This window comes from Phalacrocorax aristotelis, chromosome 2, assembly GCF_949628215.1.
Source record: "Phalacrocorax aristotelis chromosome 2, bGulAri2.1, whole genome shotgun sequence".
Taxonomy (NCBI): domain Eukaryota; kingdom Metazoa; phylum Chordata; class Aves; order Suliformes; family Phalacrocoracidae; genus Phalacrocorax; species Phalacrocorax aristotelis.
This window is the reverse complement of record NC_134277.1, coordinates 111046027-111071518: the sequence shown is the minus strand read 5'-3', so window position 1 is coordinate 111071518 and position 25492 is coordinate 111046027. Positions and strand designations below refer to the sequence as shown.

At 39.6% G+C, this 25492-nt stretch overlaps 1 protein-coding gene across 9 annotated transcripts in view; it reads right to left on the bottom strand.

Moving 5' to 3' along the window:
* PIEZO2 (piezo type mechanosensitive ion channel component 2) overlaps positions 1-25492 on the bottom strand; it is a 311173-nt gene that overhangs the window by 157965 nt on the left and 127716 nt on the right. For all 9 annotated transcript variants that reach the window (XR_012659159.1, XM_075084668.1, XM_075084662.1 and 6 more), the window contains exon 4: positions 5581-5623. Coding sequence is in view for 8 of the 9 variants with exons in the window: in XM_075084668.1 (XP_074940769.1) it covers positions 5581-5623 (43 nt within the window). In the remaining variant the exon portion in view is untranslated. The remainder of the gene's footprint in view (positions 1-5580; positions 5624-25492) is intronic.

Genomic DNA, 25492 nt, shown 5'->3' with positions numbered 1-25492 from the left:
ACCCTGTCGAAGTCAGGGGGAGTGCCTGCGTGCTCAAAACTTAAGCACTTGCTTAAATGCTTTGTGGGACAGGAGACCAAAACAGTCACATAGGCTGCTATGTCTGTTTTTTACCAAAACAGTGAGATGCCTGGCAGGGCTCTCCCCACATCCCTCCAATTGCATCACTGCACCCATTTTTCCTTGTCTTCCCACATTTGAATTACTCAGTGTTTGCTAAAAAACCCCACTGAACATTCAGTCTGTGCTCTTTCTTTTAAAACAACCTCTCGAGGATCAGACCCTGCAGCCTCTTGCAGCCCCTGGCTGAGGCAATGCTCCCAAAATGATGTCAGTGGGAGCCTTGCCCAAGAAAGGGCTATAGGATTCAGCTGTATGTGAAGAAAGGGCTTGAAATTATGGAACATGCTATCAGGATAAGACTTTGTATTTCAAACATATATTTATTCTTTTTACTAAATCACCAAAGAGTGTGGGAAGGAGTGGGGGATGCCACTACAGAAAACCATATGGCACTTGGATTTCCAAGCCAGAATTGTTCATAATAAATATTTATAGAATCCAGTGGTATTCTCTTCTTTCTGTTTATTCTTTACATGTCACCCAGAGAAACTCTGGCCAAGCACCAATCAAATATCCCAGCAAGTTACAAGTAATCTAAGCATGGGGGAAAGAGGGAAAACAGATCGCCAGTAGGCTCGTAATTGTCAACATAGACCTGGAAGGAGGCGCTTGGGAAGTGCCTCTGATGCGTCTGGATTCCAGTGCTCACCGCAAATCACGAGTGATTTCGGAAATTGAGTTCTCAGTCTCTGCAAGGGGTAGGGAAGATATACACAATATATTTGGCTAGACTGAGCAGGGGCATGTGTGGAGCAGCTGCAAAAGCAGACATTCGTCTACTCTTGAAGACCAACATGGGAACAGAAACGCACCTCTCAGCGATGACAGCTAACTTGCTCCTGGTGTCTACTGGGAAAGCTGTGCCTTCCTACCTGTGGCATGTGGGGCTGTTGTGTTTATATTGCTTCAGACAAAAATGATGCAGATTGTCCTCCTTACCACCTTGTGATTAGAAGAGTAGTTGAAGGAGCTTCTGAAATACATAGAAGATCTGGAATATACCTTAAAAAGAGCCAATCTTTTATCTGGGGTCTAGCCTTGACACAGCAATCTTTTGGTCTTCTCTTATTCCCTTCCCTGCTCCTACCTCCTTTCTCTCAAGGAAAGGTCCTTGAAGTGTGAGAGCTACCAATCCCCAACTATCATTTCATTCTTCAGAAACAGAAAAAGGTATTTTAAAAAGCATAACAAGCCCACAAGTCAATACACAGTACTTTACTAACAGCAGCAGCTTTCACTGTCAATTGCCCTCAGTATCACTTTTGCCAGAATCTGCGATGCTGATGCTTCATGTTCTGTGTAGATGTTGCTGCTGCACAAACGGTGCATCATACTACCATACTACCATTTTGTAGAGCAGAAGTCACATATTTTTGCATATACAAACATGTAACTTCAAATCAGTAAGATATTTCTGCATTACAAAAATAATAATTTCAAAATCAGTTTGAAGCTATCAACCAAAAGTTGTACCTTCAATATGGAAAACTCAGGTTTTATTTATTTTCTGTATAAAAACTCAGGTTTTTATACAGATAATTACACTAAGACATTGGTGTTCAAAAGTTCCTTCCTCTATGCTGCTGAAACAGCTATTTATCATGAAAAACATACTTATCAAATATTGCCAAAAGTGTAATAACCACACATCTGTTATTCTTCAAATATATATTTTTTAAAACAGTGGTATTTACTTAACATATTATAACAGTCATTAAATCATTCTTAAGTCTGTTTTGTGGAACTGTAATGTAAAGCATTACACAAATGACAGAAACACCACAGGAACAAATGTAAAAAAGGGAAGGGATGCATTTTTAGTAGCTGAGTAGTTACTAGTCACATTAGAAATTACAGCTCAGAGAAGAGCAGTAAGAGCAAGACTGGAAGTCTGGAAACCCTGCAGGACAATGAGTTTTAAGAGGCCCAACACTCCATTTGGAGTTTTAAAACTATTAGATCATTTCTAGGTCAACAAATACATAACAACAGAAGACATTTTGGTAATTGCTATTGAATCTACTAGACAAGGACATAAACTGCATCATCTGGTAGCTTAAATTAGAGAAATTTAGATTTTTTAAAAAAGTTCTTCTTTTGGTTTTAGTTTTCTGTAGTGTGGAAGTGGCAGTTTCCCCAATGCTGGCCATGGGTCTTTCCAGGCTCTGCGCTGCAAGCCTCAACCCAGCCGTGACCTGGAAGGACTCCACAGACTGCGTTACAGGAGAGGACCAGCTCAACGACTGACCCGACCCTCTTCCCTTTTGAATTTTAACAGGCTTTGTGCATTAAACTGACTTTTTAATTGCCAGGATAGCCAGGAAACAAGCACAGTTGTTCTTAATTGTTCATAACTACTTCACGTGAGAGTTTGCGTGAGCCATTTCAACTGGCTGAAAAAATCTTAAGCCAGTTAGATGAACGTTGCCTTCTGAAACACATTTTTAGTCATATTTGGAACAAAGCAGAACAGAGCTGACTGCTTTCCAGACATTTTCATGAACATGCAGGTGTCATCTAAACACACACCAATAATGAACAATAATCCCCAGGCAAAAAAAGTCATCCTATTTATCGACAAATCTACTTGGCTTATTAAAGATTATTAAAGAAACCGTGTAAGGTGACAGTTTGCTTGACATGCAGGTATCAAACATGCTCAGCATTTTCAATCATGTTTCTTGCAGAACAGCTATAATAACTGTTCTACATAATATATGTAGACATAATACATAAGTTCTAAATATAGTAGCTAATAATACAAGCTAACATTTTTTTCATAATTCTCCAAATTTATCCAATATGTTCTGTAGAAAATGCAGTCAGGGACTGCAGTCAAGATCATCTTGGACAAAGGTGATGACTACTAGAGTATGTTACAATTAGCGTATTTGTAATGTCTCAGGAAACAATCAATAACATAAAGATCTTCATATAAATCTGTCAAACCCACCTGTACTCCATTTAATTGAAAAGCTCTTAACTCCAGTCATTTCCTGGATATAAAGCTACTTTACTCAAGCTCCAGCATTTTTAATTTCTCTCGCACTGAAAAGCAGCATCCTCAGCTCACAAGTAATGGTTACATAAAAGCCTCACAGTCAGATGTGTTGGTGCCTCTATGTTTTTCAGGATATGAAGACAACAGCAATGTAAACACTCTACTATTGCAGAATAAACATCATGTAACCACAAAGCAGTGATGACATAACCTGCATATTATCTGGGCTTAATTTTCTGCAATGTAAACTGAGTGTCCACATCTCCTGTTCCTCAGTCCACTCTAAAAGAGCCTGTTAAGAGGAACATTATATGTGAATTTTCCAGGTTTTAAGCAAAGATATATTCCTCTTTAGGACATTACTTTGAATGTCTTTCCTCCTGTATATCTAAAAATCGTGCTTCCTCCTGAATAAGAATGTCCTTGCTTAAACAACACATTTAAATGCTATTGACATTTCACAGCTGACTCACGTGTGCCTAAGTCAACAGCTTTCAGGGAATAAGTTTTTGAATAGCAAACATGTGCTGCTGCTGCTTCTTTTCTTAGTGTCGATATACATAATATGAGAACAGCTGTATGGGATCAGACCTAACATAGACGTAGCCCACTACCCCATCTCTATCGGTGGCCGTAAAGGGATGCCTACTGAAGAGAGATCTACAGACCTGGTATTTCTACCTCTGTGACTGCAAGTTAAGTGCACTTCCTGCATTGAAGTATTACATATAGCAATGCGTACCCCATTGTTTACTTTGGAAACTGTTTCTTAAGGCATAAGAAATACTGATCTTAAGGAATCACATACAATATGATATTAAGCAAATATTGCTATAAAGGAGTTAACACTGGACTTCATATATACGTTACTCATGGATCTTTTAGTCAGCCAACTTGTTATTGCTCATATATTCATGTCATACAAAAGCTTGTGTTAAAAATACAGGTAAGAAGATTAATATTATTATTTTAAAAAAAACCAAACTGAACTTAATTCTTCTACCTGTTTAAAGGACTTTATTTTTCTTGTTTTCTCTTTGCCTGTTCACTGAAAAAGCTAATAATGAGAACATTTGCTTCTATAATTATGGCAAGCCAAGTACATTCAAATCTTCACCCCATCCATGCTAACTAATGTGCTACTTCAATTAAAGTTACTCCAGGATGACAATCAATGTCTCAGGGTGCAGAAGTGTCATCTGAAAGCCATTATTCTTTTCAAACTAGAATGGCAATAACAGGATCTGCACAGTACTCTCTTCTACGTATTTGCCACCTCTCAGACAGGCTTCTCAGCTGTAATTCAGTCTGTTAAGAATTCTCCATGTTTCATGTGGTACATACATTGCATGTACACAGCTATTGTAGGTTCACCTTGTTGTTTTGAAACACCTCACAAGTTGGAAATTGCCACAAATAGAACTTCTAATGAACTCAGCTTAAAAAAAATTGACCATTTTCCATTGGCAGTTTCAAACCATTGACCCAAGGTATCAATTCATTCTATCAGTCCTCAAAACTAATTTTGTTTTCCATTCTGATGGAGACAAACAGCACCAGCAGGTGCTAAACTGTAATCTTAAAAGAAGAATGGGGCAATGAAAGAATCAATATTTTACTGTAGTGCCCTTCAGACATGTATATCACGTTGAATGAAATGCTCATCAAGAAACCAAATTGGATGTAACCTGAGAAAAAAGACTGCCTATCAAAAAGAACCCCTCAAAAATATCAAATTAGCAACAGCGACCCAAGCACATTGGTGTACAACTGCAAGCCACTCTATTAAAGGAAAACAGCAACACTTTATTCAACTGGAGAGCAGATTCTTCTGCTTACCATTTGTAGAAGAATAAACATGAGACTTAGCATCTGAAAACTCAACATCAGATCACTCTTTACTGGGCTGAGCCTAGTTTAATTTCCAAGAGAGATATATGTTTCTGGTATGATGACCTTGTGCTTAAGTTTGGCTGCAAGAAGTTCTTGCACTTGAGGAATGCTGAATTCAGAATTCTCCTCTGATGCTAAATAGCTCTCTGCCAGCTTAGGTCCTCTTTCAACTTTATCTACTTTTGTCAACTGATACATCACAGGTTAGAAGTTTCATGGAAAAAATAATATGAGCGAGAGCAATATTTTCATTCATAAGTAAGGCTTTTGCCCAAATAGTGTGTCACCTTTTTTAATACTAGCACGCTATATAGTCGCCAGCAAAAAACTTTATGAGCCAAGTTCATATGGTGAATAAGTTGCTTCAGAGCGACTGGGGAAAGAGAAGAGGACATAAACAGAAAAGCTGAACATAGATGTTCATGACACTGCGTAACTCCCTCTCTAAATTTGAGGACACAGATACGTTCAATCAGCTAAAATAAATAATTCTGCAAAGTCGCCCATGCAGTTTTTCTTCCTTTTCATTTCTGCACTGTTAAGGAAACAAATTTATGACTTACCTTTCAAAACCAATCTGCCGTAATGTTTTCTCCCATGTTGAACCTACACAAAGAGGAGAAAAAACAAATACCCTCAGTAAAGAACCTGTATTGTATGAACAGTCTTACTCTTCTCCTTTCCTTGGGCAGCTGGGATCTGTATAGTAAGATGATTTTTCTACCCCTACAGAAGTACTTGTAAATAACATCTGTTTTCCCCAGAGTGAAGAACTGTTAAGAGAGGCTAAAGAGAAGTGACATAACTGTGTGGAGGGTTATCAGCCTATATGACTCCTTTACATTGCAAAGCAGCCGGTCACCGCTACAGTTCACTGCAATTCCAAGGGTGGTCTCCTCTCCTACAGCAATGCGATCTGTACATGACTCCTGAAAGCGCTGAGCTGGCATCTCACATCACGCACTCTTCACATTTCAGCTTTTCATTTCACTGTTGTGTTCGCCTGATTCTTGCTGAAAGCTTTACAGCTCCTTCTGAAATCCAGCCCTCTTATTTTTAAGCAAAAGCATGAAGACGTAGTTCTGCTTTATTGTTTAACCCTTCATACTCATACAAACAGCTGCAAAGGACTCTTTCTCAAAACAAGTAAGGACTCAGACCCACAAACTGCTGTATAGGCAGACTCATCTGAAGTACTGCCCTCAGTATTTCTCATGTACTTAATACAACTTTTACCTAGATTTTCTCAAAAATAACCCCCACACACCACAAGCATTAGGCGATCAGTTCTCAGCTCTTGGTAGTTTTTTGCTTATTGCCAGTCTCTTGCTACCGTTACATGGTCATTATAAATACAGGCTACTAAGAGGACAAATATCTCAAGTCATGCTTGTCTGCAAGGTAAATATGTAGGAGGACATGAAGCTGGGTTGAGTTTGCTCTATGTCTTTTCACACTCCTGTGGGAAACTTAACAGGACCACATGTAGTGTAAGCAACTACAGTTCTTTTTGAACGCTTCATCGTACTTAAACTGAAAGCAGAGAAGTGGCAATAACTCCTGTTGCTGATACAGTCCATCACCTAAAGGGAAATATAAATTAGGAACAAACAGATTCCCTGTGAGTGACATTTAATAGCACTGGAGAAACACAAAGACACACAGCAAAGTTGCCGAGAAGTACTGAGAAAGAGTGGAAAGACATGAAAGAAAGCAACTTTGTCGGATTTAAATCTGGAGAATTTCAGGATTAAAGGCATATTGTGCAGCAAGTGCCCATACAAAGACTATAAGAAAATAACGTATTAGATTCCACTGACAATCCAAGTCCTACTTGCCATATTAGTATGGGAAATGTGGTGACACCATATTATTAGTCAGAAGAACCTCTGCAGATGTATCTCTTACCATCATTACCTTTCCATTCTGTTAAAGGTATCAGCTCAGAAATCAATGACCTGCTGTGTTTGTAGCACAGTATTTACCTCTAGTCTGCAGCATGTTAAATATTCAAGAAAGACCTAGTAGATGTTTTTCATCTTTGAATTTGGGACACCAGCTGCCGCTCTCGATAAAAATCTAAAAACTCTACTTCTAAGAAGTATTGGGTTTGAGGTTTTTTGTTTGTTTGTTTGTTTTGTTGTTTGTTTTTTATTTTTAAACCTAGCAACAGAAGTCTTTCTACCCATTTGACTAATATTCCAGCTTAGCTCAAGGACAGTGTGGTACATTTCTAAAGTAATGATACAATTTCTCTGTAAAATATTATCTAGTATCTGTCTGGTTTGCAAATCACAGACTGAGCAAATAAAAACTGAAATTAGTACAACCCAGAAAGTTAGTTTCCTTCTAGGCCTATGTCAGGCAAGGCTTCCTTCACAGTTCCTAACTGGACAGCCAAAGAATGAAGGTAACATGGGCCTATAGAAATTAAATTCCTTGTATTAATCTCTGTTTTATAGAAAGAGGAGAAGAAACTACATTAAAGTATATGCTCCTAAAATCAACCCAAGTACGACATTTCTCTCCACACAGGAAGGATTTGGGCTGGCTAAGGAGTAGGTTCGCAACTGGTTCCAAACATGGTCAGTATACCACATTATACTCTTCTGGAACACTTTCTTCATTCAACTTCTCACAGCCAGTCACTTCAAAGTTCAGTTACACAGGTATTTGCAGCAAAAAGGCTCTAAAAACCTTTTCTAATGATACTTTAGGGCAATGGACACAAAGCTTTTCTGTCCAGGACTGTTACAGCTACAGCCAGTAACCAACGTAAAAACACTTTTAATTGTCCCCATTCAGTCCAAAGCAGGCAGGGCTTTCAGGCCCATGTCCAGCAAAGTACACGGCGGTAAGAGGCTTCAAAACTGAGGTGGAGAAAGCTCTACCTTCACTTTATGGAAAAAAAATGAGTCAAGTTCTGTTCTGGAATAACTGAACAATGCACATTGTTTGATCAGTACAGGGAGCTTCTAATGTGGTACCTGTATTTGCTTGAGGTGAGGCAAGACTTCTGCCTACACAACTACCGACATACAATACCTTTCATCAACACTAAGTTCATACTTTATAAAAAGAAATCCTCTAAAGACATCTTCAAGCAGAACAACAAACACACACATTTATTTCAAATAAACATGAAAACCAAAAATCATGTAGCACAACAAAACATCAATATTTCATTGAGATAAATAACCACTCCATTAACACCATCTATCATGAGTTATCTCCCAAACCCACTACCTGCTCGACGCCCCTGGAGTATATCTGGTTTCATGTAGCACTGATGAATCAACTCGTTGCTAAAAAGATGGCTATGCCACTCCACAGGTAAATGCAGGGCAGACACAAGCAATTCTCCATATAGTTTATGCAATTCTGCTGGCTCCGAAAGAGTATTCAACAGTTTTTGAAGTTTGAAGATTTGAAGAGTGCTGAAGTAAAGAAATCTCAACAGTACTTCTAAAGCACAGACTAGTACTGGCATCTTTAGTCAGTTTTAATATGCTTTCCACCGTTGTGTATACTAGTTGTATGAATTTTTCACCCCATGATTGGCTATACTTCAGTTGTATGATATATAGAGAGTCCTAAGGGGGATGGGGAGAGCAAAAGAGAAAAGGGAATTGGGTCTCCACTGGTTTGAAATAATCTTTTGGCCGCAGCTGGCTAGCAGAACACTTTTTGAAATGCATGTGACTCCTCTCAAGCAAAGCCTGCCAAGAACACAACTAACATTTCATATTAAAAAAAAAAATACATCTTTTTTATGGAGTCTTATTTTAAAATGTTTATGATCTAAACATTCTGTTTTAAGATTTGCCAATTCCATTCTCAATAGTATCAACTTCTACACTGCACTAACAGCCAAAAAGTAAATACCCTGAGGTAACAGCAGCACTAAGAAGAATAACGCTATTAAAAGTCTAGAAAACTTATTATTTTATTTAAATCTTACCCGGTGCTTCCAAAACATTAAACAAGATTTAGGTCACGTAACTCTCATTAAAATCAAAACAGGAGTTTTTCACGAATTAAAGTCTCGATGCTGCTCCCAAAGAAATCAATAGGAATTTGGCTATTCAATTCAGTCTTCCTCTCTGCTGGGACTGTGGAAAACATTCACCTGTTGGCTTTCAGAATAATCCACTGCTACACCTCAGCTGCTAAGTTAATTTGGCTTCTCTTTGCTTTCTGTTTTTTACCACCATGTCAAAAAAACCAAAACTGTTTATAAGAATGCCTTAATTTGGTACCCATGTAATTAAGCCTTTGTTCCAAATATTTGCTCCAGCATGCCTGACCATTCCCATCTGTTCCAAAGATTCTGTTTCACATTAACAGTGCTAACTTTAAAACTGTTCAGAAAGATGAAGCATAATGTACTTCCAGAATTACTACTCACATTTAATAGGAACAATGGTAAAATGCACATCATGCTCACATATGCACTCAATGAAATCCTAGCATAAGAATGAAAGAATATGAGATTTAATAAGATAAAATGAAAAACATCTTTCTGAAATGAACAGTTGTCATATTTGACAGGTAGGCTTTCATTTTTATGGCAGTTTCCTTATTTGGTTTGGTTTGGTTACAACTCTCCACTTACTCTGAACTTACTATGAAGGAGAGGACTCATAAGCCACTGCTAGGCTGCTCGCCTCTACACACCATGAAGTTGCCTAGCTGCTGAAGCGCAGTAGTAGGCTTAGGAAAAACACAGAATAACGTATTCATAGAATCACAGAATACTAGGTTGGAAGAGACCTCAAGGATCATCTGGTTCAACCTTTCTTCGCAAAAGCATGGTCTAGACAAGATGGCCCAGCACCCTGTCCAGCTGAATCTTAAAAGTGTCTAATGTTGGCGAAAAATATTGGCTAAGTGATTTTCAGCCATTCACAGAGATTGCACAACTATTCACTTTAAGCCCTATCTGCCAGTACAGCAGAGGCCTGTAGCTGTTCAGGGAGAAGACGGCATGTGCTGTAAATGCACAGCAAAAATGCATGCCATCCCCATGCAGGTATGCACGAGGGTCCCTATGGATGCTGTGGTCCCTGTGACCGTGTGCAGTGATTACCCACAGCCCTGCTACCTTATCACTTCTCCAGAGTTAGTGCCTACTTTAAGAACTACATGCCTGTGTCTGGCTCTGCTCTGCTCTTGAGGCTTTCTGACAGTAAGGATAACAATTCTTACATTCTTTTCTCAGTGGGATCTGACATAAGGACCAGAGGGAAAAGTATGACATAATTGAACCAAAAGACATTTTTCAGTAAGAGTTAAGTAAGACTGTCAGAATTCAAGTATACAATGGGAATAGTATGAAGATCTTCAGTGATGGAATAGGACAGAATATCTGTAAATTACATCAACTCACAGGTAATAAAAAATTTTTGAAGCCCATCAATGTGGTATCACAGAGCGTCACCCAGGCTCTTGGAAGGAACTAGCAAGGTACCAGATATAGCACAGTCACACTTAGCTCATGAGAGTTACATGCAGGCATGACCTACATAACCCTGTTATGATACATTAAAAACAGGTTACTATTCTCGGAATAGCAACTGCATTGATCTTTTCCCTAACGTTTTGCAAGAAAAGAATTTCAGAGGAACTGCTGATTTTGTACTAGTCAGAATAGTCCTACCAATTTCCAAATTTTGATCTGAAGTCTGTGACACTTACTAGTATTCTCCAAACCAGAAAAAAAAAATACCCTCCCCCAAACTTTCACATGTTCAAGAGATACAAAACAGTGCTACAGAATACTCCAGAAATGGACAGAAACACTTTGCTAAACCTTTCCATTGCGTGTGCCACTTCTCAACTCTGTTTCTCAAACAACGTAGCAGAGAACAGGGTTCACAGAGTATAGCCCAGATGGACTAGTTGGGGACCCGAGTATCTGAATCCACACCTTAAAACTCTCAACCAACTTGATGAACACACTGGCCTGTCATGCCAGAAGTTCTCTTTCAGTAGAGACACACGTACCGTATAAACCGAGTTTTGCAGTCTATTTGCAGTGGCTTGGGGAACATAGCTCTGCTGTATGTTCTCCTTTGACCACCTTAGTACTTACTAACCAGTTAACTAGCTGAAATGTACACAACTGCAATTGATAAAAACTGTTCGGAACATGTTTTCAGCAGCTTCATATATTAATAACAGTCTTTCCAGTTGCTTGTCCCCAGTAGCAAACTTCTATTTTCTTCCAAAGGAAAAAAAATCATGTTTTCTCAGAAATCCTACTTTTTTTTTGCTTTTTAATCAATACAAAACCACTGGTTTTATGAAACAGACTAGTAGTTTTGACTAAATAAATGCATGTGGCATAAGAAAGACCTTTTTCTTGCTTGTTCCACAGTACCACAGAGATATCATTAGCACTTACTTACCTGTACATTGTCAGGTAATGGCAGGACATTAAAACAAACAGCACCTGTACTGTCCAATAGCTAGTTATATATGATGTGCCTCTTACAGAAATGATCGTTTATCTCACGTGAAGTGGCACCAGACAATGCTACCTTGGCATTTAGCATCTATCTGTCCATTTTGAGAAATAAATTCAAACTACCTAGGCTGCATTCTGCACTCATCACTCTGTAATCTGACCACCACAGTTTATCATCTGGGATAACGACATGACTTTCTTTTAAAATTAGGTCTCTCAATACAGCATATTACTACTCTGCTGTGTGCATGCCAGTGTTTTAATTCAGATCAGGAGAGTATTTCTTGAGCAAGTCTCTTACCGTGCTTTTGCTTGCATGACAGAATGATCTCCAAGTGCACAAACTGGATTCCTTTCACATGAAACTAAACCACACCCCAAGGATGCAACTGCTGTGTTTCAGCCACTAATGGGCAGTCAGTCTGCATGACCACACCAGAGCTAATGCACAGTAAACCCCACTCAAAACATGTACCGTGTGGCGGCCAGGGACTCTGCACAATCTGCTTCACTCCTATCACACTATGCTGCTTGCCAAGGCAGATACAGCTCACCCCACCACTCCCAGTCCCAGTCCTGCGGTGACCCCAGAGAAGCTTTCCAGTTACGGTCACCTTGAGGGATGAAGGGGCAGGTCAGTGTGCTCACCCTTAGGATTGTTTTCTGGTCTGTATCCCATCCACTATAGCGGGCAGGAGCCCTTCTACTGCCCTGATGTACAAGCAGGGCTGGACTGGATGCCCAGCACAGCCACCCTCCCCACAAAACCCCAGGGAGCCAGTTCTCTAAGGCACAACAGAAGATTGTTTTATTTTTAAACAACTTCTCAAGGAGAAGGAATAAGGGAAAATCTGGTCTGTTACGGTGTGCTGTCCATACTGAAGAGAATAAAACCACCGGTAAAATAGAAGTGGAGGGCCAGTGGTCTAGGATTCTGGCTGGATGAAGGAAGTGATTACTGAATACATACCAAGAAAGAGGTCATATCAAGAATGAAGACCAGACGTTGCAAGTCTTTGCTTGCCTTCCACTCATACCAGCTTTCAGTGGATTTTTGGCTGAATAAAGAGTTCTGTGGATAATTCATTTGGGGAGAATGGGAGCAGACGAAGAAAAAGTTTCAGAATCTAAAATATCAAATGGGACACAGCTCATTTTAAAGGTGAAGTTTATGTATTTTTATATGAGAAACATACACACCAGTTTATATGTGAAGACAACTCACTAATTAAATAGCAAGTTAAGAGATGTGTGGAAGAAATAATAACTTTGAAAAAGAAAATTTGGGAAAGTACTTTCTACATTTGCCCTTCCATGCCAGATTTGTTTAAAATGATACACAGGTAATAAAGCCAATTTAAGTTGGCTGAATTGCTTCACCTTTTTTTTTAATCAGCTTTTTCACAAGGTTGACAGGTTCCATAGTTTCATAAGAATAGTGTTGTCTTTTGTTTGCTTAGATATAGTATACCAAAAACACGTATAAGCAATCTTCCCTGCAACACACACCTGGTTAAAACCACTCTTACTTTAACCTCATTTCATTTCAAATTTGTTTCCTGAATAAGGCAGCAAAACAGCAAAGCCCACAGCCCTAGAAAATCTTTGGGGAATGTGTTTCAGGTGAAACCTGAGACAGCTAGTTAATGGAAAGCTTGTTGTTGTTGTTTAATCTATTATTTATCTATTTGTTTGCTGTAATGTTTGGTTGGTGGGTTTTAACCCAAATTTCCGAGGATACTGGGGATTTGAATTCATTCTGGCATCTTTTACTTTTGTATTTTAAATAGACTTGTGCCCCTTTCTCCATAACAGGAGACCACTGCAAAAAAAGGATGAGGAAAAGGACTTTATACACTGTGCGAAGCAGAACTTTGTAGGTCACCAGCACAGAACCACACTGCAGGAGTAACATGGGAAAGAATCAGACAGTCCACAGATAAAACTGATCTCTTATTCTTTTTTACAGCACAAAAGGGTGTCAGGGCTCTGAGGAGCAGCCTTGAAGGAAGGCAACATTTCCTGCCATTGCCATGGGGGATGTCAATCTCAAGTCAGAGAGTCACTGAGCTTAAAAGCACTGAAGTTCTGCTCCAGGCCTCCTGAAAGGAGGCCAGATAATAACTAAATAGGCCCTTTCTCAAATCTGGAAGACTGGCTTTGCTTTGGTCTTCAAAGTAAAAGCAAAAGAGCTTAAAGAAAACTTGTAGTAAGTTTTATTTTTCATAAACCTGAAGAAAATGAAATTTTTCTCCATTTTTGTTGGCAGAGAAATTCTCTCCTCTCCCACCCAAACCAACACTGCTTTGTCTGCTAAATAGCATCTTAGAGGCAAGGTTTTCACTTGAAAGCGTAATTGACGGGCATCCTTCCAATTTCTAGAGCTACCCTCTGCTTAGTTTTATTGTAATATAATATACTGTTATGAATAATAATGTCGACATAGTTTCCTGCAGTGTTGAATGTATGCAGTGTGCCAGTGCAGGGAATTTGCTTTTCATTGTCTCATTTTCTCTTTTTGTCTCATCAGAAGAAGGAGAGGCAGGCAAACGCTTCTTCCCAAATTCTGCAGCATAGACATATGGGAAGGGGGAGATAAATAAGCAGTCTATTCTCAGTAGCACATTCATATACAAGAAATTATGGATGAGAGAAGTAAGGACAGGAAACTACGAAATCTTGCACAGAAACAGGAGGAACCAGCCCAGATTACAAAAAAACATCATTCCAGTGGTTGTATCTTTGACTCCACCAGCGTTTTGTAATGCACACCTTTTCTCTCAAATGGCTTTTTTTTTTTTACATAGCTTTTTCTAAAAATAATAAAGAACTATTTCATTCACATTATTTCCCTCACAGATTAAGGAAACACTCACATAGTATGACAAAGACAGCAACTCATTGTTGGTAGGCCTGAGGATATGCCCATACTCAAATTTTTCAGCAAAAAACCCTAAATTGCTTCAGTGGCTAAAAAGACACTATATACAAAGACCTGAAGTGACATGTGAAAAATGATATCCAGAATAAACCTCAGAAAACTGGCTTGAGATGTGTACAACCTTAGCACACCACCCGCCACAGAAGCAGAAAACAGTGCTTTCAAACTCTCTTCCCGTCTGCGTGCCATTAAGAGAAGGCAGCAGTGACTGCACCAGGCAGCGAGGGATTTGGGGCATGAAAGCTGACTCAGGCCCTGAGATCTCTTCAGAAGAGAAATCTGGATGCAGGAGGACGTGCTCCCCTGGGCAGTAGTGTGAAGCAGGCACGCAGGCTCAAACAATCGGGGAGAAAGAAACACTTCCAGCAGATGTTATTTTTCCTCCCTAGCAAATATAAATATGCCTTATTTAGTTCAGCTGACAAGTATAAACACATAACCACTGAACAAATGGTTTCTTTAGTTTTCATTTTCTTTGCTTTTTGCAGAGCTTACAATTCTGTGATGTCACTCAAAGTTTCCCAAAGCTCTAGTCTGTGAGAACTGAAAAGGCAAAGCTCACCCGCCTTCCAGCTCCCATTCCTCTCAGTCAAGAGACAATCGACTGTGTAGCTATTAAGCTGCCCAGGGAAAATGGAACAGGCAAAAGAATTGGGGAAAACAGAAGGTGGTGAGGGGCCAGTCACAGACTCAGCCCTATCCTTCACTTTTGGACATTCTAAAACAGTGCTGCCACTCCCTGGGTGAGGACCCCACATGGACAAGGGGGTTGCAAGGAGTTCAGGCAGCTGGAGTCTCACCGAGGCCCTGAAGGGGCACAAGAGAAATGCAGCAACAGCAGAGACTCCCTGCTCGCTCCCACTTCTCCCTCCCAACTCACAAGCACACAAATTCCGGTGTCCTCTGCAAAGCCAGGAGAGACCCGCGTCATGGGCTTTGCCTCCTGCAACTTGTTCCCCTGTGCACCCTAGACATCTGCTGGATTTCACTGCCCCTGGCAGGGGACAAGAGCCACAGGTAAGCATTACTGATCCATGCTCTGCTCATGACCTGTGAAATAGCCATGGTCGAGCCACTAGAATTGCCCAGACAGATTTCACAGGGATCCAAAGCTATGTGACTGTATTCAGTTTCGTCTATAACAGACTGCAGGATTGCATCCACTGTACTAGCAGATAATTTCACAACACTTAGTTAGTTTTCATTAGGATGCCACAAATAGCATGAGCACTTTCAACAAATTAAAGAAATCATGGGGCTGCTTAATCATTCCTATTTTCAAAAGTGGTCCATGCTTTTTGTTTCGCATGCTTCAAATAGTTTGCAAATAGTTTGCTCTTTCTACAGTTATGTGCTTAATTAGACGTAACAGGAGTAATTTCTTCCCATTTAGTTTGTTTGGCTAAATTTAAGCCAAAAAAAAAAAAAAGAGTAAAAGCACTGAAACTTTTGCCATTCTCATAAGTTACTAGATGACAAGAGTATTCTCACACTTACTTAAAGTGTGCTTATTTTGTCCTCACTGGAATGTGTTTTATTTAAGTGCTTCATTAGGGTATTAACAGATACATACCTTTTGAGCAAATACCAAAGAGGATGATGAGCAGTAATAATTTCCTAGTCAGCAGGGATTTTCATGTTATGGAAACCATGGGCAATTTAGACGTGTGACTCTCAAGTGCATTTTTAATTCAAGTATTTTATTTATTCACGTGCTGCTTCATTGACTTTAGAATTGATATTACGTCAGGCCTAATAGAAAAGGGACAAACAGCCCACTGTATTGTTTGTTTCCTTTCAAAGATACAGGGCCAACAACAGCAACGCTTCAAAGCTAGCACCAGTTGATGAGTTCTCCCAGTCCAAGCAGGTCTAAAGAACTGGAAGGTTCCAAAGTGGGATCAGGTGAAGGAGCATAGGTGCCATCAACGCCCTTAGAGAACAAGCAGTTTATAAAGCATCTTCATGGGTGTATTAAAAAATATATTGCTCAAAATAAGACACAACAAAAATGCTACAGTTCAAGTTGTATGAAGGATATTGGCCCCATTTCTAAAATGGTTTCACTCATCCCAAACTTTTCTCTGCATCAATTTTACAAAACTGCTTACACTGAATGTAGAAATCAGGGCATCCTGGCAACATTTTCTGCAAGGCATAAAGCCTGTCAAAATTTCTCGTCTTTGCCAGCTGGAACACATTGAGTGTATTTTACAGGGTTGCAAATGTGAGCTATTCACATCAGTCGGGGACAGCTACAAGCTGAAAGAGAAGCAAAGCGGTGGAGGAGAGGAAAATATATTCAATAGGAAAAGTGGCTGAAAGTGTAAAAGGGATCAATTTCTAACAAAGAACAAGTCATACATACGAACATTGATTTATATTGGAGAGAGATGTAAATGCCAAACTCTGCACTAAATCTAAACCTAATTTAGATCTAAATTAATCTAAATTTAATCACCTTTTACCTGGAGTGACTTCTTTAAAGATACTTTGTATGAGAAAAAAAAAATTAACTCACAGTCTAAAACTTGCACATTTACCTCTTCTAATTACTATCCTGGAAAGGAGGTTTAGTGGCAGAAATAGTAAAAAAATTTTTTCTATTATCTCACTAATCCATGTTTGTATTTCATACCAACACTTTGGTACATTTCTTTTTAAAGTCAGTGGATGTGAAGAAATAAGGGCTGTCAGTAATATTTCATCCAGCTCTTAAAAATTTTATTTTCCAGGGTGGATTTCCTGGAGTTTTTACACCTTTGGCATCACCACCATACTATGGGACAGAAGGACAAAATGATGCTTAACTGATCCTACTTATGGGAGAAGAGGGCTCTAGAGAAAAGGGCAGGGAGCTCCAGGTACTAATAACTAAGCACATGGAGATGCAAGTGGGACTCACTTCAAAAGGATGCTGCAATTGTTTGTGCTCGCAGATGTTTGCACTAAAACATCTGGCCTCCAAAATCAGGCTGCAAAGCAGATGATACTGAATCACAGTCAGCATCTCACCCCTCACGCCAGCTCAGATTAAACCAAGCAGCAGTGTTAGTCACATCTATACGTAGCCAGCTATGCACCCGCTGGCACATCAGTGGGGGTTTGCTGACAAGCAGCTCCAGTCTGCAAGCACCTCCCATTCCTCCCTGCGCAGAGGCCCCGTGGGAGGGTGATTTATGGACACCACTCCCCACTGCCGACACAGCTGCCCACAGTCTGAATTGGGTGGCTGTGACAGGAGGGCCAGCTCTGCCTGGCAGATACACAACCTGTTCCCACCGCAAAATGAAAGATGTCAGCTAAGTATACTCCAAAATGCTAAAACTCATAGACAAAAATTGACTACAGCTATCTGTTATCAATCTCCCTGGTTTTGTTTGTGCACATTTAATAATGCACATCTCCATGACTCTTGTTTAAAGGTTTATTGTAGATATGCTAATCTAACAAAATGTACTTTGTTTCTAAGTGGTTGAGAACTGACTTAGAGTACTGAGAGTACTCCAGCAGAGGCCTTGGCTGGTGAAAGTCAGCCTGGGATACATCTGAGCATCAGCTTTTATATAGACAGCTTGTGCGCTGTCCGCTGTTGCAATGTAAATCAAACACAAAACCTAGTCCCACAGATATGGTTAACTGGAGCATCCTTATTGACAGAAGAGAAAATTGTATCACCAGGCCAAGGACTTAGAAAATCGGAACCACAGGAATTACATAGAGAAAGTAGATCTGGAATATGCGATCTCTTCAAAGGTATCAGAAATCTGCAATCTCAGACTAACCTTCACAAATCTGCATAGTTTTTTTAAAGTGTCAATTTTATAATAATTTCATTCGTACTTAACAAAGCAACACGCAGTAAAGGGGTCACTGGATGGCTTGACAAATATTCAATATAGCAAAGTTTGCAAACTACTGGTCAAGGTAGAGAAGCTATGATCAAAAGCAGTTACTACTTGACAGATATTTGGAGGCCTCTGTGAAACACTTCCAGCCTGCTGCTGCATTTTTTAAATGCCAGTTTTACTATCCACTGTGTACACCAGAGAAGGCACCCAAAAAAGCAGCAAATGTCACTGCCCGATTTTACGATCTGAACATTCGGCCTTTTTAAAAGGGGGCAACCTGTTGCTCTAAAAAATTTAGTCAAATTCACCTTACACCTTCTAGAATTTGAGTGAATCACTCTGCTAACAAGAGAGGCAAGTCCTTATTGCTACTGTTACTTGCTCTTTACAGAAAAATGATGAAATGTTAGTGGCCATCTCTTCAAGCCACAGAAGAGCAAACTGCACTCCTCTTCCTGCTTCCCCTCCTCCTCCTCTTCCAGTGTTACTCAGCGCATCCTAATATACCTCCCCGTAGTGGGAGGGAAAATTTGGACTCTTCACGACCCTTGCTTGAAACACTTATCATGCCAAGAACTCCAAAGAGAAAAAAGTCTTGAGGCAAGCAAGGCCAACCTTTCATAGGAAAAACATGGAGGAACCCCAAGAATAGTCCACAAATGTCAAAGGAAATCCCTCACACCTTTAAGGCTGGATGTGCAGGTAGATAGATACAGGAGACGGTTATTTTCTACATCCCTGTTCTCCACCTCCTTCCAAGGAGAGAAAGATGCTGTCCAGGTCAAAGTCCCTGCACTAGGTCAGCCCCAGCACCCAGTATTCATTGCAGCTGTGGAAGAGGAGCTGTGTTCAAATTGTTCAAGAATTTTGCTTTTGTCTCAAGATGTAAAAACTGGCCACTCTAGTTCAAGAAAAAAAAAACAACAACCAAACAAGAAAAAACAAAACAAAACATTTCAAAACTACTTATGTACAAGAAAAGGAGAAGACGCAGCCCTGCAGGTTATTCATCAGGTTATTCATTATTAATCCAACCTATTTTCACATATGGCATTAGTTACTCATTACTTGAGATTTTAAAGCAATTTATAGCTTTAAGTAAATACCTGTTCAAGGCAAAATTATGTACAGAATTAAGAATTAATTCACGAGAGAGATTTTAGACTTCAAGCAAATTTTTTCCTATTAGTGCCTCATAACGAAGTAATTGTTGAATTAGTAATACATTTGTCAATCCCAGTAGCAATTATAGTTAACACATGTAAAAAAAATAACTGCTCCATTTTAGGTCAGGAATAGCAAAAGTTTGGCATGAGGTTCTAATTATCTACTGAACATGAGTCATGCCAAAACCAGTGGGACAAATAGTATCTTAACTCCTAACGTTAATATGACCCTGCTGAATACAGCTTCCCTGCATCGTGGCACCAATCCTGAGAGCAGAGCGCCCAGCGGGATTTGTACAGGTGCAACAGCTGGCCCACGTTCGCGGAAAGTTAAAGGGTGAGGGTGTGAACTGCAAAATGAGAACAAATGCAACAAGCCAGCTCAAGTGATTCAGCCAAAGGGGTCAAACCCCTAACAGAAATAACTAATAGCTTCTTTTCTGCACCACAGTGAACAAATAAATATGCACGCTATGTCAAAAGTAATACCTTATACTCCTTACTTATTTGAACAGAGATAAAAAAATGGGCACAAATGAGGAGCTTTTGGTTGACAGGTTTTCACACATGAACTATGGACTGCTGTTCTTCAGCAGTTTTCATGGCGTGATGTGAGTGCTGAGGGCAGATTTAGCCCTTAGGTCTGAGAGGTGAATGTAACTTTCTACTACATTGTACGCTGAAAAGTATGCATTAAAACTTGTCAGAAGGCAAATGGACACAAATACGTAATTGCACAGGAAACAGTGAAGAATTAAAGGGAAATAAAAGTAATTTTAGTATGTTTCCAACACACATGTCAAAGGGAAACCTACGAAATAGTTCTGCACTTTGATTTATGCACAAACTCATCATGGATCTAAATGACTTGTCTTAAGATATCTTGCATTTTATGCATTCCTGCGCCAGGAATTCCATTCTCTAAACTCACTTTCTAAATTCAAGGAAAATATCTTTTCTGGTGGATTTGCTGGCATCAGCAGTGTCTAAGGACCAGGTAACAGTGAGATCCAGCTGGGCTGGGGGCTGTAAAAACACAGAAATGCACAGACAGTGCTTGCCTTGAAAAATCTGCAACCAGACAGTACACACAAGCTGAGTGAATTGTTAAGATCCAGTATATTAGGAAAGGCTGAGAGAAAATGAGGCTCTAGAATGTATTGAGCTTGGGCGCAATGCTGAATCACAAGGTTCAGTAACATGCTTATGCAGCTTCTCATCTTTCCTCCGATGGCTGGAAGTTTCTCTTTAGGTAGCTCTAAGTGACAGAGACACTGTCCACTTCCTCCTGTATCAGGCCCAACAAATCTATACATTTCTCAGTCTCCCTTGTCCTTTCCTCTTTGAAACCGGCCTAACAGAATGGCTGTGGATGATGGCTGTGTCCTGGAAGAGATCCTCTGCTTGCATGCAAATCCCACATAAAGTAAGAAAATGAACAAATAGTGACTTCTTGATTTAGCATGTATCACAGCTCTCCCTATCTCCATCCTATTTACACCATTAGTACTGAAGTCACCAAAGAAAAGAAGTTGTTTCACTGCTATTTCCAAGTGTCTCAAACCCTGACAAGTGGAACCTCTGTGTACACCTAAAATGTACCAGAACTCCCGGCTGTTAGAAATGTCCTGAGAGCTTTTGGAGTGAGCTGTTGGCGTACATGCCTGAAAAGGTGGATTTGCCGAGCAGTGATATCAGGATTATGAGATTCAAATTACTACCAAAACAGTTTTTTATTTTCTGCTTTATTTTCAAGAGATTCTTTCAGTGTCAACAGGGAGGGGCCACACAAATACTCCATTCAAATACTCCGTTCAAATGCTTACTGACAAACTGGTTAGCCATGGCATTTGCACTTCTGCAAGAAGTGTTAATGTTGGGAGACCTCCTCCTGACCTCAGGAAGCAGAAACCAGGAAGCATACTTTGAAATGTAAGCAAAAGGAGAGTTCAGCACAACTGCAAAACAAGGTCTCCAATTATTCTAACAAGCCACGTATCTGTAGCCAAAGGACTAGGGAGGGCCTACACAGGATATATGTGGTACTGCAAGAGGAAATGCACTGCAGAAGAAATTCAAACACAGCATGTAAAGATATGCTGGGCTAAGTGAACATAGATGCAGCTAATGAACGACACTTCCATGGCAGTTGACTTATACTTGGCATATGGATAAAGCAATCAGCCAATTAAGAAAATTACATTAGATGACAAGAAGTAAAAATGGTACAATTTACTCAAAAGGAACTGATTTTACAGATACAGAAGGAAACCAGAGCCTGGTTTCTGTGGATTCAGGCTGCTGAGCAACTGGACCCTGGTGTACTCTGTACATCCTGTTGCACTTCTCACTACACTGCCCTACAGTGAGTGAACATGAATGAGGATAACACTGCTGTATCAAGATTTGTACCTGATAAAAGTTAAATAAGGTGAAAAAGGCCAATTAGTCATCTGATTGAGGGACTGGAAACTGACCCTGGAGAAACTATTACTGTGTCTGATGCACAGGGAGCTGCATCTCCATGGGCCAGCTGTGGATCCTGGCATGCTGGCAGCCATCAGCAGGTGAACCCTGAAGGAGGGAGACAGGAAGGAAAGCCAGCAGGAGCTCCCCACCAATGCTCTTCAACATGAGGGTCTCACTGGATGCCCTGCACAACTAGAAAGATGAAGCTCCTATTTAGGGATGATCAGCATCTCTGCTAGCAGCATGTTAGATCCATAGCTGAGCACCTCTGCAGACAGATACACATTCCGGGTGAAATTCTATAATGATTATTCAGCACATTACATGTTTACGTTATTGGTACTTTACTGCTTGATTTTTTTTATGTATCACAGTAAGTCTTTTGTAGGCAAAAATCCTGTTAGTGTTTTTGGCTGATGAACTAGCATACTTTCTACTAGGAAAAAAACACTGAGCAAGAGAGAAAACTAGACCATGATAAATTGAAGGGGAGATCTGCAGGAAGACCCCTGAGATAGCTTTATGCTGCTCCTGCAGGTACCACTAGAGGCATAAGGATAAACAAATAGGTTAGAAAGTGGATCATTGGCTCATTAATTTTGTTATAGTAAGAAATAAATACTCACATGCAGAGAAGTTTCCTCTCAAGGGCCAGCAGGCAAGGTATGCTCAAGGCCAGGTGGTTGGTGGACTACAATATGAAAAAGCTGTCTATGCAAGGGAACTTGAAAATCTTCTCTGTCTCCCAGCAACTGGTCAACCTCTTGTGCACCAAGGAGAATTAACTCTCCATGGTCAAAACACACCAATCCTCAATTAAATGTGCTCTTCCGTCACCTGGAGGTATCTGCACAGCCATGATGATATTTGCTGACAAAATCCAGTCTAACTTATTATGAGCTGGGGTAATGACGCAAGACCAGGGACTGCATGGGATCCTGGTTCTTGTTTATGACGTCTGCATAAGTGGTTCTCAGACCTTTGCTTTTGATATATGTTGAACACAATCTTAGTTGTCGCTTTGTTCACAGAAACCTTCTAGTAATGGCTTAAAAAATTATTTGATGAGGTATTTCATCTTCATCTTTGCTTTTCCACAGAGCATGCAGTGATTGAGGGCTTCCATACAGTTCCTGGAGATATCAGTAAAGATTTGATAGCAAGGAAGTTGAATTGTCGCAAACTCGAAGGAAAACAACTGCAAATGGGTATATCTTGACTGAATGCCAATGTTTAAACAGGAAAGCGACATCCAATTCCCAAGAAAGAGCAACAGCAGAGACAGACCAGTCACAGAGGTCTCCCAAAATAGCACCGCGTACAGACGGAGCCACACAAATGCTTCTAACACTAAGATATTTTTAGTGTGCAACAAATTTAATGCAGTTTCAAAAGGAAGCATCAAGTGAGATACCGTCACACCAATTAAAAAAAATGTCCAGGTGAAATGGACGTGATGTATGAAACCATATGAAATATATGTGAATGTATCCAAACATATATTAATGCTGTTCATTTCAAAGCCTCTATTATTTGACTCTACCCTACATGAAGATGCACGAGATTTCCAGTAACAGAAATCATCATTCAAAGCCTAGCCAACACTGGGAAATTTCCAGAGAGATTATGACCTAACTATCTACATCCTGGACTAGGAATTTTAAGACAAAAAAGCTACTCACATTGTTATTTATGCTGAAATATTACCCAACTTTTCTACCATTTCTGAGTTCCAAAATATATTAATCATCTTCACAGGAATACATTATTTATTTCATTTTAACAGCTTTCATGTACAACCTCCAACTGAGGAAGGAATAATGAATAAAAACATGCTAGGATAAAGCACCTAAAGAGCAGAGTGCTCCTGATGGGTTTGATTTACATCTGAATGGATTTAGCATCAGCATTTGGAAATTGCAAAAGTTTATACTCCCCCTCCAAACTAAAATTTTTCAGCTCATAAACCTTTTCAAGCTCTATAACAGCTTGCTTTGCAGTGTCTTCTGCATCCCATATGCTAGGGGGATGGGCTTTATTAATATTAATAGAAAATTATGGAAGCCAAACTTTGTGAGCACTGACCCAAATATAGACGATACTACCTCAGAACTAAATACATCCAAAAAAAGGTACAAGTCCAAGGTGAAAGTAGCTATTTGTACCACAAACAGTAACATAAACAAAAAAAAACCCTCTATAAACATGGGCGCACTTTGGCAGTGGTTCTAACTCAGAGAAGAGAACATGACAGTGAAGGTTTCAGAGATGAATGCAGTCAGTGTGACATGTAGAAGGCAGTGAGGGAAGGGTAGCAGACCAAATGAGAACTATTCTTCCAATTTTCCATAATCTGGTGAGTTTTACTAATACCTAAAATATGAAACCCTATTAGCAAATCTTAGGACACCTAGCATAATGTCATGTGAGTCTGATATTTAACCTTTATTCATCGTCAGAGTTATATATCATGTAGTTTTGAAGAGAGAACAGAAAGCAAGGTTCTGTGACTGCTTTTGCTAAATAATCCTTGCACAACATGGGCAGATACTCATCCAAGCCTTGTATTCTGCCTCCATAAAACAGCCTAACAATGTACCTTTTACCTAACTGCTGTTACATACATCAAAGCTTTAGAGAGCAGAAAAGAAATCTAGGGCATCTAGGAAACAGTGAGCTACCAAGTGCAGGCAGTTCTCTCTCACTAACTCAGCACCGGCGGTACGTCACTGCAGTGTGTGCAATGGCTGAGCTGTAGCACCAGCACTGATATACGCAGGATGGCTTTTATGACATTCAGGTCATGTCAACCACTGCTAATGAGACATTCATTTAAAATTAAATACCCTTTACATAAATTAATATCCTAATAAAGTGTAAATGCTTCATAGTGTTTACAATAACTAGATTACTGTACAACAAAATGTAAGTCTTGTAAAAAGGAATAAAATAACTGAATTTCATTATGTTGTTGAAACTCAATATTTCCAAAATAACAAACCTGATACTTCGACCAACTTTTGGAAGTCTTTGAAATCAAGAGCTGCCACTACCTAAAGAGCACAATATTTTTGCTCTTCTCCAAGAAAATGACATAGCAAAACACAATGTTAATTTTTACCTTTTGACTAAATACATTATGTGCCAATTCAATACAATATGCTGCAGAACCTTTCACTCTTTGCTATAGTTAAAAAAAAAAAAAAGAAAGTGACAGGAACAACTGTGAGCTCTGAAGAGGAAATGTGATATCATTTTCTTATTGTTATCCAGAATGACATAGGATAGATGTGGAAACCCATCTTTGACTTTTTCCAGATGTCCGTGGAACTGTATCAGCATTCCAGCTTTGTTTTAAGTGGATGTGTATTCTGTGAACTTCCTTGCTCAGTATTTTCTTTTTTATCATATATGAGAGAATTCTGACAATGTTTCAGTGAGGACACAAAGTCAAAAAATAAGTTTAAAATTCAGGTATCATAGGTGTTGTGTAAGCTAGCTTGTGGAAAAGCTGTTGAGAGAACGGGATGGTAATGAACAGGTGGTATTCCACTCTCAAGGCAATGCAATTTCATGAGC